The sequence below is a fragment of the Heterodontus francisci genome, chromosome 7 (assembly GCF_036365525.1).
Source record: "Heterodontus francisci isolate sHetFra1 chromosome 7, sHetFra1.hap1, whole genome shotgun sequence".
NCBI lineage: Eukaryota > Metazoa > Chordata > Chondrichthyes > Heterodontiformes > Heterodontidae > Heterodontus > Heterodontus francisci.
In genome coordinates this window covers 39144867-39160364 of record NC_090377.1, presented here as the reverse complement: position 1 = coordinate 39160364, position 15498 = coordinate 39144867, and the positions used below count along the sequence as shown (strand labels likewise).

The window sequence follows — 15498 nt, the reverse complement described above, 5'->3', positions numbered from 1 at the left end:
CTGAGAGCAGGACATTTCTCTGGGCCCTCCTGCTGGGCCAGCCAGGTGCCTGAACCACCTGCCATCCTTAACTGGATGGCACTTCTGGAGGCAGACTCTTAATTGGCTGCCTTCGGTAAGATTGGGCAAGTGGGCGGCCAGGCATCACCAGTGGATTTGGGACCGAATTTTGTTCCCAACCTCAGATAATCTTCAAAGACGGCAAGATTCTGTCCTGTGTCCTCCTGCTTTGTAGATTTTTGCCTTTAAGTGCGAGAAAATGGGGAATTGAGAGAGTGTCGTTTGTTCAGAATTTACTTTATGCAGTACATTCTCCTTTCCATCATGCCCTTCACACTGTAAACTGCATAATCCTGCCTACGAGATTCAAATTAACTTCTGTGTCAGTGACATTTTTTGAATGTGCCTTTAATGTTCAAGTCTATGTATTTCAACTATTTCACAATCATATTCATGTTTTACCTTCGTTCCATTTTCTTACACAACTTTCTGCAGAGCTCTACACAAGACACACGGTACATTTGTTGCCTCTTTAGAGATTAGAGATACAGCACTGAAACAGGCCCTTCGGCCCACCGAGTCTGTGCCGAACATCAACCACCCATTTATACTAATCCTACACTAATCCCATATTCCTGCCAAACATCCCCACCTGTCCCTATATTTCCCTACCACCTACACTAGTGACAATTTATAATAGCCAATTTACCTATCAACCTGCAAGTCTTTTGGCTTGTGGGAGGAAACCGGAGCACCCGGAGAAAACCCACGCAGACACAGGGAGAACTTGCAAACTCCACACAGGCAGTACCCGGAATCGAACCCGGGTCCCTGGAGCTGTGAGGCTGCAGTGCTAACCACTGCGCCACTGTGCCGCCCCAAGTGTGGCTGTACTTCTCTACCAAAAGTCTTAAGTTTCTGCACAATAGAGAGTTACCAGCACAAGCTCAGCCTGTTCGGTAAATCTACTTGAAGTTCAGCCAATTTCCTCAAAAACAGAACACTTCACACCTGAATCAAACGTTGACATTTTATTTCGGTTAAGTGGCTCAGCTGCTTGAGAAGCATTAAAGGATTATTGTAAGTGCGTTGTGGTTGGCTGCTAGTTTTTAATTATCACAGCTAATGAAATTACCTTCTCAGCCATACCTTCCTGCAATTTCACCAGTGTGTCATTAAACAAACATTTCCATTTTCCATCAAAAGTGGAAAATTTAATCCTCAGTGTTTTCATTAAAAAAGATGTGTAGTGTATGCATATATTTTGCCAAAGATTGTTATTTTGTTTGAAACTATTTGCACAGTCCCCTCACAGCCACTGCACACATAAAAACGATCCCGTCTAAAGACAGTAGGTTAGCTGCAGAGAATGAAGAAAATCCCTGGCAGCAGGGCTATCGCTCCAGCAGTAAGGATACTGCCCCCACCTAAATTACAACCCCAACTTGCACCTGACTACCCTTTCCCTCTTGCTGTATGCAAATGACACTGAGGGAGGGAGGGGTCTTGGATTTCATGGCATCCACCCCATTGACCATCACTTCCAAGAGTTACCATATGGAAGGCAGCAGTAGCTTCTGGGAATGGTGGTAACTGCCCTGAGGTCAGAAAATAGATGGAAAGGGACTAGTTCAGGCTGCACCACTGTCATGATTGTCTTCTTCACATTAGTTGGACCTCTCTGGAAATCCTGCTGGGATCCTGGTTGGTCGCAACTATAACTCAGAAAAATGGGTCGAGCCTGGGACAGATCCAGAGGGGTGGGTCCCTCAGGAACTCTACCTGGAAGAGTGGAATCAAGCCCAAAATTTCAGTAGGGGCCCTCAACTGATGAGAGTCCCCATCGGAAATTCAAGATACACTACCCAGGACTGTTGAACTTTTCACATAATATGGCTGAGCAATCATTGTTGATGCTTACTCAAATTTTAAATCTTTGCTCTTAGTAGGCAAGTAAAATTGAAAATGACTACATTTCAGTCAGGCAATTCACTGGTACTTTTGATATTGATAAGTTGCTATTTGCTGAAAATAGTGGGTTGTTTCAGTGGATTTCTTTTGACATATTTCCTTGAATTTCCTGGTACAATAAGATAGAGCCATTTCACTACTAACTTCTTGAAAATTTGAAATAATTCTTACACAGTAAAAATAATTGGAAAGTATTCATAAAGAATGATATCTCTTGTCTATATAGGGCACTAATCAATCCTAAAATAGACATTGCGTTCCCCTTTATAAATAGGGGCATAGAGTACAAAATCAAGGAAGTTATGATAAACCTGTATAAAACACTGGTTCGGCCTCAACGAGAGTACTGTGTCCAGTTCTGGGCATCACACATTAGGAAGGAGATTAAGGGATTAGAGGAGGTGCAAAAAAGATTCACGAGAATGGTTCCAGGGATGAAGAACTTCAGTTACGTGGATAGGTGGATTGGTTAAGAGAAGATTTGATAGAGCTGTTCAAAATCATGAGGGATCTGAACAGATAGGGAGAAACGGTTCCCAATGGCTGAAGTATCCGGCACCAGAGGACACCGATTTAAGGTGATTGGCAAAATAAGCAACAGCGAGGTAAGGAAAATATTCTTTATGCAGCGAGTGGTTAGGATCTGGAATGCACTGCCTGAGAGTGTGGTGGAGGCAGATTCAATCGAGCCCTTCCAAAGAGAGCTGGATAATTATCTGAAGAGAAAAAATTTGCAGGGCTATGGGGAAAAGACATGAGAGTGGGATGAGGTGAGTTGCTCTTGCAGAGAGCTGGCACAGACACAATAGGCCAAATGGCCTCCTTCTGTGCTGTACACATTCTATCATTCTATGATTTTTGTAAGTCAATCCTACTGATGACTCCATGGTCAACTCTGTTGAATTTTAACAAATGTCACCATTCATTGATAAATAAATAAGTATCTACTGCTATATTATCCCAACATTCACTTTAATATACTACTAGAAGATTCATCAGCACCAGCGGTTAAATGCCCACAAGTACCAGGACGTCAGGAAAAACTAGTAGCACTACAGGTAAAATGGCTGTTCCCACGTAAGAGAAAAAAAAAACAAGACATGCATTTGTATAGAACCTTTCACAATCTCAGGACATCCCAAAGCGCTTTACAGCCAGTGAAGTACTCTTCTAGTGTAGTCACTTCCGTAATGTAAGAAACAGGGCATGTTGTAAAGTAAGAAACAATTTACGCACAGCAGGCTCTCACAAACACAGTGTGATAATGACCAGATAATCTATTTTTGTGATGTTAGTTGAGGGATAAATATTGGCTAGGGGACCAGGAATAACTCCCCTGCTCTTCTTTGAAATAGTGCCATGGGATCTTTTGCGTTCACCTAACAGGGTAGACAGAGGCTGGATTTAACTTCTCTCCAAAAGTACCTCTGAAAGTACAACACCTGGAAACTGCACTCGCGTGTCAGCCTAGAATTCTGTGCTTAAGTCCTGGAGTGAGACTTGAAGCTACAGCCTTCTGGACTCAGAGGTAACAGTACTACCAACTGAGCCACAGCTGGATGGAGAACAATTTGTAATGTAACCGGACAGCAACATGGTAAAAACAAATGAAATGGTCAGGCTGTTTGAACTCTAAGAATGTAATCCCTCTTTTAGTGAAAACTGTGAGAACGTCGATTTTTGTTGTTGACTAATGATCCACTGACAAAATTGCATCAATATGTGGCTTTGAAATGAGTACTTTCTCAGCACAAGATTTCAATCTTGAATTGTGAATTAGAGAAAGATCGGCACTCTTATTTTTTGTTATAACAGTAATTTCATCCACAATTACAAAGTGGGCTGATATAGTCTGAAGCAACCCAATTTAGGACAATTTGCAATAGGAGTTTCCTATTATGCTTTCCAATCATTAAAACTAAATTACAAGATAGCAAATGTAGATCATCATGCCACACTGTATTTTACTAGTGACAACAAAAAGAATGCGTGACATACAGAAACAAAAACACATCATATCACGACAGTAAGTGGTTTCAAAACAAAGATGAGAAACATCTGCAAACAATCTATCCTGGAAGAGCTTTTAATGGGCCCAGTGAGCTCCAGGTTTACATACACTTGTAACTGTGCCATTTTGATTCAAGGTCCCTGGGTCGTAGTAAAGCTGTTATTACTAAAAAGCCCTACCTGCATTGTGGCTTTAGGAATCTAGGCTTAAGCCATGTAAAAATTTCAATGCAACCATTTAAAGTACATTTGTATTTAATTTATGTTTTACTTATTGTACCAGAAAGTAACAATTGAGTGGTTGATGAGCCTTCAGGGCTACTTATCAACACTGACAGATCTGTTGATGATTCTGTTTTACCTGAGCAACTTTTTTTTTTAACTCATTCTTGGGATATAGGCATTGCTGACAAGGCAGGCATTTAGTGTCTATTCCTAGTTGCCCTTGAGAAGGTGGTAGTAGATCACCTTTTTCAACATTACATCTATATATGTCAAATACAGGAATGATTTTGATATTCGGACTGGATGATTTATGGAATAGATTGACATCTACTAACAGTGAGTAACAACTGTCAAGCCATTCCAAAAAAGAACTGTATTGATTCCTGAATCAGCAGGAAGTGGAAGGATATATGTTTGTGTCCAGATGAAGTATAATATAACATTTATTCAGCCAAAAGACAACAACACATGGCCAGTTAATTACTTCTTGACATAAAATGCTGTGAAATTTAGATAAATATGCATTGTTCTAACTTATTTTTTTAAAAAAATTGGGCTGCGAGATGCAAGATCTGGGCCATTCAAAATGTTCTCTTATTCTCTGATAAGACTTATTAAATCTTTATCTCTTTTATCTGAAAGTATTAAAACAACAAGCTTGTTTTTAATAGCACCTTGATGAAAACAAAGTAAAAGCTTAGGTTAGGATAACTAATTGTATCAGTTACAGCACATAGAGAACTGAATTGATGACAGAATCACAGAATTGTTACATTGCACAAGGAGGCCATTTGGCCCATCGTGTCTGCACCAGCTCTCTGAAAGAGCAATTCCCTCAGTTCCATCCCCTGCCTTCTTCCCATAACCCTGCACATTCTTGCTTTTCATATAACTGTCTAATTCCCTTTTGAATGCTTCAATTGAACCTGCCTCCACCACTTTCTCAAGCAATGCATTCTAGACCTTAACCACTCACTGTGTGAAAATGATTTTCCTCATGTCACTTTTGCTTCTCTTACCAAATACTTTAAATCTGTGCCCTCTCGTTCTCAATCCTTTCACGTGTGGGAACAGTTTCTCTCTATCTACTCCATCCAGACCCCTCAGGATTTTGAATACCTCTATCAAATCATCTCTCAGTCTTCTCTTCTCCAAGGAAAACAGTCCTAACTTCTTCAATCTATCTTGATAACTGAAGTTCCTCATCCCTGGAGACATTCTTGTGAATCTTTCTGTACTCTCTCCAATGCCCTCGCGTCTTTCCTAAAGTGCGGCGCCCAGAACTGGACGCAATACTCCAGCTGAGGCTGAACTAGTGTCTAATACAGGTTCAACATAACTTCCTTGCTCTTGTACTCTTTGCCCCTATTAATAAAGCCCAGGATACTGTATGCTTTATTAATCATTCTCTCAACCTGTCCTGCCACCTTCAATGACTTATGCACATATACACCTAAGTCCCTCTGATTCTGCACCCCTTTTAGAATTGTATCCTTTATTTTATATTGTCTCTCCATGTTCCTCCTACCAAAATGAATCACTTTACATTTCTCTGCATTGAACTTCATCTGCCACCTGTTTGCCCATTCCACAGTTTGTCTCTGTCCATTTGAAGTTCTACACTATCCTCCTCACAGTTCACAATACTTCGAAGTTTCATATCATCTGCAAACTTTGAAATTTTGCCCTGTACACCAAGGTCTAGGCCATTAATATATATGAGGAAAAGCAAGGGTCCCAAAACTGATCCCTGGGGAACTCCACTACAAACCTTCCTCCAGCCCGAAAAACATCCATTAACAATTACTCTTTGTTTCCTGTTAGCCAGTTTTGTATCCATGTTGCTACCATCCCTTTTATTCCATGAGCTACAAGTTTGCTTACAAGTCTGTTGTGTGGCACTGTATCACACGCCTTTTGAAAGTCCATGTACACCACATCAACAGCATTGCCCTCATCAACCCTCTCTGCTACCTCCTCAAAAGCTCCAGCAAGTTAGTTAAATATGACTTTCCCTTAAGAAATCTATGCTGGCTTTCCTTAATTAACTCGCATTTGTCCATGTGACTATTGATTTTGTTCCAAATTATTTTTTCTAGAAGTTTTCCCACCACCGAAGTTAAACTGACTGGTCTGTAGTTGCTGGGCTGATCTTTACACCATTTTTTGAATAAGGGTGTAACGTTTGCAATTCTCCAGTCCTCTGGCACCAACCCCGAGTCTAAGGAAGACTGAAAAATTATGGCCAGTGCCTCTGCGATTTCCACCCTCAATTCCCTCAGTATCCTTGTATACATCTCATCTGGTCCTGGTTCTTTATCCACTTTAAGTACAGACAGCCTATCTATTCCTTCCTCTTTAACCATTTTAAACCCCTGTAGTGTCTGACTTACCTCCTCTTTCAACATTGCCCTTTTACTATTTATTTGCCTATAAAAAACTTTGGGATTTACTTTCATGCTAGCTGTCAGTCTCTTCTCATGCTCTCTCTTTGCTTCTGTTATTTTCACTTTCACTTCCCCTCGGAATCGTCTATATTCAGCCTGGTTCTCAATAGTATTTTCTACCTGGCATCTCTCATAAGCACACTTTTTCTTCTTTATCTTAATCTCTAACTCTTTCATCATCCAGGGGGCTCTGGATTTGTTTGCCCTACTTTTCCCCTTTGAGGGAACATACCTTGACTGTGCCCAATCTATCTCTTCTTTGAAGATAGCCCGTTGTTCATCTATCGGTTTTCCTGCTAGCTTTTGATTCCAGTTTATTTGCCCCAGCTCCATTCTTACCCCATTGAAGTTGGCCTTCCCCCAGTTAATTATTCTTACCCTGGATTACCCTTTGTCCTTTTCCATAGTCAGCCTAAACCTTACGATACAATAATCACTATCCCCTAAATGCTCTCCTATTGATACTTGATCCACTTGGTCCACCTCATTCCCAAGAACCAAGTCCAGCAGTGCCTCCTTTCTCATTGGACTTGCATAAAAACTGTAATATAATATCAAGTACACTTTGTTACAACCAGATGAGCTATGTGTCTAGGAGTCTTTGGCTGTCTTTACCCGGTCTTATTGTAACAGGGTTTAATTTTAAACACACAGTGTTTAAAGCTCCCCTTTTTATGAATCTGTGTTCACAGTTTCGAATTATCAGGCAAATAACTGAGCACAAACAGGCTTTCTTTGGTTTAAAGCAGAAAGAGGAAATTTATTAAAACATTAAAACTTAAACTCTAAAACGGTTCACGTCTACGGATATATGACACGTGCTCATGCTAGCATGCACATGCGATATAAACTTGCAAAATAGGGATAGACAAGAGCAGAAGAAAAGATAAGTAGAACAGTTTGAGGCAATATCTTGTTACTGTTTCTCGAGCTTACTAGAGTCCTTGATTGAAGATATGGTCTTGCATTTCGTTGGGGCCCAGTATTAGTCTTCTTAAAACCTTGTTCACGTAGGAAATCTTACTTTCTTTTATTTTTCATGTGTTTTCACAAGATTCAGTTCCATGGGAAAAGATGAAGGTAGGCGGACAGGAGAGGAAATGTTTTCAGTCCCAGGAGAAGGTCTTTACTCCATGAGCACACGGCTTTGTCTGACCTCTTTGATGGGAGTTTAAAATTCAAAAAACTCCCAGGGTGCTCAGCAGGTGCTCATGTGACTAGTTCCTTATATGGAAAAATCTCTTCAACATCCTTTGTTGGAAGTTCAAATCCAAAAACTCAGCCAGCTGGACATGTGACTAGAACTGGTGTGACCACTTCTGTGTATTGAAGAAACAGGGACTGGCTCCCTTTGTTTCCACATTGTCTTGTATTATGCAAATGCCCCTCCAGTCAGAGATTGCAATTTTTTACATTTTAATGTTCATGTGGTGAAATAATGTGTGCCTCAGTCTTGGCAGGTGGGGTTTGCCTGACAACTTGCTCTCAGGCTTTAGGGAGGGTGCAGAAAAGATTTACATGAATGGTTCAAGGGATGAGGGACTTCAGTTTTGTGGATAGATTGTAGAAGCTGCGGCTGTTCTCCTTAGAGAGGGTTGAGAGGTGATTTGATAGAGATGTTCAAAATCATGAGGGGTCTGGACAGAGCAGATGGGGTGGGGGGGGGGGGAACTGTTCCCATTGGCAGAAGGGTCAAGAACCAGAGGATACTAATTTAAGTTGAATGGTAAAAGTACCAATTGCGACCTGAAGAGAAACATTTTTAATGCAGCAAGTGGTTAGGATCTGGAATGCTCTGCCTGAGGGTGTGGTGGATGCAGATTCAATCATGGCTCTCAAAAGGGAATTGAAATAAGCACCTAAAGAGAAAAAAATTGCAAGGCTACGAAGAAAGGGCAGGAGAGTGGGACTAGCTGAGTTGCTCTTTAACACGATGGGCCAAATGGCCTCCTTCTGTATTTGTAACCATTCTATATTGCTATGCATTCTACTTTCATGTATTCATGGGTTTACAGTGTTAAAAATCACACTCACCAAGCTGAGGGATCTTCATACATGTTCGCCCAGTGCCAAAGAATCCTACAGGACAGCGACCACAAGCAAAACCAATGTAAGGTGGTTTCCGATTGAAACACTGAACTCCTGGGAAGCAGGGTTTATTTGCACAAGTAATTGTGTGCTCTGATGCAGTGGTTAAGCCTAAATAAAAAGCAGGAGGTTAGTTTAGAAATCAGAACAGTTCATTACATGGAAATGTATCAGTAGCCAAGTCATAAAACTTACAAACAACTGGATTAAACTTTTTTTTTTAAAGCATTTATATTAGCTATAAAAACAGAAATAGCTGAAAATACTCAGCAGGTCAGACAGCATCTGTGGAAAGAGAGACAGAGTTAATGTTTCAGGTTGCTGACCTTTGATTAGAACTGGAAATAGTTAGAGATATAACAGGTTTTAAGCCAGTACAGAGGCAGGGAATAATAACAGAAAATGCTGGAAATACTCAGCAGGTCAGGCAGCATCTGTGGAGACAGAAGCAGAGTTAACATTTCAGGTCTGATCTTTCTTCAGAACTGGCAAAATTTAGAAATGCTTTAGGTTTTAAGAAGTGAAGGGGGAGGTGGGGAAGGGAACAAAAGGGAGGTGTGTGATAGTGCAGAGGGCAGTGGGGGGGTGGGGGGGATGTCAAAGGATAAAGGCATAGGGAGTGTAAATGGTTGTGTGAAAGACAAAGCAGTAGTCCAGAGAGAGTGTTAATGGCAGAATAATTAGCAGCTGTTCCAAAAGCACAATATGAAAAAACAAGTTTAAGGCAGGCACGTGGCAGGGAAAGTGAGGAGGTGAGGAAAGAACAAAAGAGAAGGTCTGTGATAGAAGGCAGAAGAGATTAATGACAAAAGAGATGATGGTGTAAGATAAAAACAGAGAGTTAATTGCAAGGTGCATCAGTCCCTCTGCGCATGCGCACTCCATTTAGGACTGCGCATCTGCACTTGATTGGTTACGCCTGCGTACGCACCCAGCCTCCAGAGTACTGACTGGAGAGGAAACCGGAAGTGGGGCCTGGCTGCCAAAGCAGGATGGTTCCCAAGCCTGGAGCCGGAAGCAAATGTGGATCTAAGGCCTTGCTTAGGAGACAGCAAGAACCAGGAACTACTTACATGCCTTGTTGCCTTGCAAGGCTGGAGCCTGGAGGTAGGCAGCTGCTGAAGAAGCTGCATATCTCTAACTGGTGGTGTGGTATTGTTCATGCTGCAGTCCAGAAAGTAGCAGTAATGCACTCATATATTTAATGGTGTGCTGTGTTGCTTATCTGGCCACTTTTAAATAGTTCCTGGTTCTTGCAGTTTACTAAGTGAGGCCTTCACATTTGTGAGTTCTTTGATACCAGTTCGTGGCTATTCTCTTTGTGGGGGTGGGAAGATGAGAGGAGGAGCTATGCAAAGCCTTTTTGAGTTTGATGTGGCTCCAATATGACACATCTACATGCATGCTGAATTATAGAATATTACAGCACAGCAGGAGGCTATTGGGCCTGCCACACCTGTGCCAGCTCTTTGAACAAGTTGTCCAATTTAGTCCCACACCCTAGCTTTTTCCCCATAACCCTGCATTAGTGCTTTTCAAGTACATGTCCCCATCTAACTGGACCTCACACACCGGCAACCACATACACACACACCCCCACATAGACATGCACGCACACACACACACATGCACCCTACACACATCCACACACAGACATGCACCCCATACACATACCCCACCCCTCCACAGACATGCACTCATTGGTTTATTGACTGACAAACCCTTACGAGCTTCCTGCTACATTAGCAGCACTGAAATCCGAAGCCACTGAACATCTGCACTTAATGTTTTCTGTTGCCTATTTTAAGGAATGTTTCTATATTAAAGTTGTAGCCTTAACTTTGGTCCCTTCATTCTAAATTGAAGAGTTTTTTTCACTTCCAGAAGGGAAAAAAGCATAAAGCTCCAAAGAAGTAACTAGCCCATTAAGGTAAAAAGTATTTTATTTTACCAGCCAAGGACAAATATAAATACATTTGCAGGGCACTAAATAAAAGAGGAGCTTCACAAAGCTAACGACGGCTCCACTTTGAGCATTCTACCATATCACCATCCTCACATGATTTGCACCTTCTTCAGTCATACTGTTCAATCACAGCAGCACTGCAGCTCTGAAGCCTGCCTGCATGTCTGATAATGGCTGGATCAAATTACATATTGCACAGACCTTGAATTACCCTACAGTGGACTAGATCAAATTACAGATTCCAGACAAACTGTTGGATATGTCTTGCCCTCCAAGGGTACCAACCACAAATCTGGCCCAACGCACCTATGTCACAAATAAACACGATCAAGGTAAAAGGGGATGGTAATGGCACAAGAAAAAAAATTGGGTCTGGAGGAGGTGTAAATGACACAAGCAGAATCATTATCAACAGCTATTCTCCAAAGAAAAATATGGAAGGAGTGGTTATGATCTGAAATTGTTGACCTGAATGCTGACTGGTAGGCTGTAATGTGTCTGATCAAAAGATGAGGTGCTGTTCTATGAGCTTCCGTTAACCTTCATTAGAACAGGGTGGGAGGTCAAGGACTAGAGGTCAAAGTGGAAGTGGGGCAAAGAATTAAAATGACAAGCGATTTGAAACTCAAGGTCATACAGAGGTGTTCGCGACCACCCAATCTACGTTTGGTCTTCCCAATATGGAGGAAACTGCATCATAAGCAGCGAATACAGTAAACCAAACTGAAAGAAGTACAAGCAAATCATGGTTTCACCTGGAAGGAATGTTTGGAAGGGAAGAGGTAAAAGGATAGGTGTTGCATCTCCTGCACTTCCATGGGAAGGTGCTGTGGGTGACTGAAGAGTGGACTAGGGTGTCGCAGAGGGAACGGTCCCTTTGGAATGCTGCAAGGGGAGGAAAGGGGAAGACATGTTTGGTGGTGGCATCATGCTGGAGATGGCAGAAATGGTGGAGGATGATCCACTGAATGTGGAGGTTGGTGGGGTGAAAGGTGAGGACAAGGGGAGTCATGGTTCTGGGAGGGAGGGGAAGTGGTGAGAGCAGAAGTGCGGGAAATGAAACAGACACGATCAGGGGCGCCTATCAATCACGGGGCGGTGGGGCAGGGGAAATCCTCGGTTGAGGAAAAAGGAAGGCATATTGTAAGTATTGGAATAAAAAGTGGCATCGTCAGAACAGATGTGACAGAAATGGTGAAACTGGAAAAATGGGATAGATTCCATACAGGGTGGGATGGGAAGAAGTATAGTCAAGGTAGCTGTGGGAGTTGGTGGGCTTATAGTAGATGTTGGTCATTAGCCTTGCACCAGAAATGGAGCAAGGAAAGTTGAAGGAGGGACGGGAAGAATGGAAGAGTCAACAGGTGGACCACGTGAAGATGAGGGAAGGGTGGAAATTGGAAGCAAAGTTGATAAAATTTTTCAGTTTGGGGCAGGAGTAGGAAATGGCACCCAAACAGGCATTAATATACCTGAAAAGGAGAGAAAGAGGGGAACCTGAGTAGGACTGGCACCAAGCATAACTCGGACCCATTCGAGTTCCCACAGCAACACCTTTCATATTGTGGAAGTGACTTGAGTCAAAGATGTTCAATGTAAGAAGTTCAGGCAGGTGGAGAAGGTATGGATGGGGACTGGTTGGGCCTCCATTAAAGGAAGAAGCAGAGGGTCCTCAGACCATCCTAGTGAGAGATGGAGTGATAGAAGGATTGAGCATCCATGGTGAATAGGAAATGGTTAGGGACAGCAAACTGAAAATTGTTAAAGTGCTGGAGGGTGTCGGAAGAGTCACAGATGTAGGTGGGAAGAGAGTGGTCAAGAGGAGAAAACAGTAAGAGCCAAGATAGGAAAAAAAAATCAGTTTGGTGGGACAGCAACAGGCTAAAAGGGCAGTCCTGTTTGTGGGTCTTGGAAGGAGGCAGAAATTGGCTTTGCCGGGTTGGTGGGGGGCGGTGGTGGTCTATGAGATTAGAGGCTGTGGATGGAAGATCGCCAGAGGAGATAAGGTTAGTGACAGTATGGTAAACAAGCACTTGATGTTCAGTGGAGGTGTCATGGTCCAGGGGGAAGTAGGAGGAGCTGTCAGAGCGTTGGTATTCAGCCCCTGCAAGGCTCATTCACCAAACATCAATAGTGCCACCCTTGTCAGCAGGTTTAATGACAATGTTAGGGTTGGACATGAGAGAACAGGATGCTGTAAGCTCAGAGGCAGGTAGTTTAGAGTGAGTGAAGGGAGTAGGAAAATTGAGACAAATGATGTCACTCCATCCATTCCCAACAAAAAGATCTAGAGAGGGTAAGAGGCCAGAGGGAGGGGTCCAGGTGAAACAGAAGTTCTGAAGACGGATCAGGCTCCACAATCAATGGATCATCCTCCGCCTTTCTGCCACCTCCACGAAACACATCTTCCCTTCCCCTTTCCTTTTAGCATTGCAAAGGGACTGTTCTCTTCGTGACACCCTGGTCCACTCCTCAATCACCACCAACACCCCCTCCCCTTTCCATGATTCCTTTCCATGCAAGCAAAGGCGATGCAACACCTGCCCTTTTACCTTCTCACTGGCCAGGAGCTAAAACAGTCCTTCCAGGTAAAACACCAATTTACTTATACTTCTTTCAATTTAATATACTGTATTCACTGATGAAAAGGTGGTCTCCTCTACAGTGGGAAGACCAAACATAGACTGGATGATCACTTTGCAGAACACTACTATTCAGTCTAAAAGCGTGACCCCGAGCTCTGGTCACCTGTCATTTTAATTGTCTGCCTCACTCTCACCTCTTTGTCCTTGACCTCCTATACTATTTAAGCTCAAGGAACAGCACCTTGTCTTTTGATTAGGCACTTTACAACTTAACGGACTCAACATTACATTCAACGATTTCAGATCATAACCACTGTTCCTGTTTTTTCAGATAGCAGCTGTTGGTAATGATTCTGCTCGGACCATTTACGCCTCCTCTAGAACCATCTAATGCTTATCTGTTTGGCCCATTCCCATCTCCTTTTGCCTTGGACTATCAAGCTTTTCATTTAATCTCTCCTGCCTTTCACCCTATCACAGGCCTTCCCTTTTTTTCTTTCCTCCCCTTTCAGTCTCCCATCAGCTTAATACCCCACCCAATGAAATGGCCCAAACCAAAGTCATAAATTATGTTCTCTGTGGCTTTACCTTCTTTACCTCTCTGCATTTTTTGACACAGTAAATCACACTACCCTCCTCTCTTCTATTGTCCAGCTCCATGGACTGCCCTTGTTTGGTTTCACTCTTACATAGTCAATCATAGCCAAAGCATATCTTGCAATGACATTTCTTTGCCTGCAATATCATCATATTTGGTTCTCTCCTCTTCCTCACTTACATGCTACCCCTTGGTGAAATCAGGAACGTTAGCTTCTGCAGGTAAACCATTGGCTCCCAGTTGGACCTCTCCATCTCCTGTCTGTGCTGTCAGACTGCTTGTATACATCCAATCTTGGCTGAGCTGTAACCTCCTCCACCTAAACATGGAAGGCTGAAGCTTCAACCCCAGGCCATAGTCTTCATACCCTCACCGCCACCAACTCCTACCTTCTCTCTGTCTGAGGCTAAGCCAGACTGTTGCAGCCTTTGTATGCTGTTCAACACTGAATTGACCTTACAACTTTATATGCTTTCCATCACAAAGGCCACCGACTTTCACCTCTATAACATTTTCTGCCTACTTCAACTCGTCTGCTATTGAAAATTTCATCCATGCCTTTGGCATCTTCAGACCTGACTACTCCAATACTCTGATAGTCTCTGGCATTTTTTAGTCCTTGTTTCTAAAGAATATACTGCAAATGTTAGGAAACGGATTGTCTGCGTGTCATATGAGAGGGGGAAATAATACATGAAAACTTGGGGTTAGGCAGAGACGGAGAAGCAAATTTAAATAAGAACATAGAATTTTAAAAAAATTAACAGAAAATAATTGATTGGATCTTAATATAGATCATCTTCTGAGCAGAAAAGCTCTTTAATCCTATGTATGTTGTACACCCATTAACAATGTAATTGGCAAGGGACACGACCACATCCTTTGAACATAGCTCTTTTTCTTGGATGCCAAACAAACAGAATGATGTGCTACAATTAACTCATGACACAGTAACAAACACATATATACACACAGATATATATATATATATATATATATAAGAATTATTGATTCTACTTCTTCAGCACATATGCTACCAAAAAGCATAAAGCCAGCAAGCTTTGAATTATCTTTGAAAAATAAAATGATGAGAAAAGCCAAGAGCTGAACTCAATGACAGTGACTTCCAGAGATAATATGATTCTGTTGAAATATTTCCCATATGCCAAATTGATATAATTGGTGGAAAATCAGACAAATATAAATATAAAACTTCCGAGGGCCTACTGGTTTCAATACGTACCTTTAATAAATTGATAAAAGCAAAATACTGCAGATGCTGGAAATCTGAAACGAAAACAAGAAACACTGGAAATACTGAGCAGGTCTGGCAGCATCTGTGGAGAGAGAAGCAGAGTTAACGTTTCAGGTCAGTGACCCTTCATCAGAACATTAACTCTGCTTCTCGCTCCACAGATGCTGCCAGACCTGCTGAGTATTTCCAGCGTTTCTTGTTTTCGTTTCATAAACTGATGTTTTTAGAAGATTTCTTGTTGTTTAGGTCTTTCGGCAGATAGTACATACAGATTCATAAATTAAGTTTGCCTGATATCTTATGTGCACAAGCATGAATTTGGATGAAAAATCCAATTTTTATACATTGGCTTT

The 15498-nt window shown here is 42.1% G+C and overlaps 1 protein-coding gene across 2 annotated transcripts in view; it reads right to left on the bottom strand.

The window, feature by feature from the left end:
• Positions 1–15498, bottom strand: part of si:ch211-246m6.5 (von Willebrand factor D and EGF domain-containing protein) — a 297063-nt gene that overhangs the window by 46741 nt on the left and 234824 nt on the right. For both annotated transcript variants that reach the window (XM_068035012.1, XM_068035013.1), the window contains exon 20: positions 8688–8852. In XM_068035012.1, coding sequence (XP_067891113.1) covers positions 8688–8852 — 165 coding nt within the window. The remainder of the gene's footprint in view (positions 1–8687; positions 8853–15498) is intronic.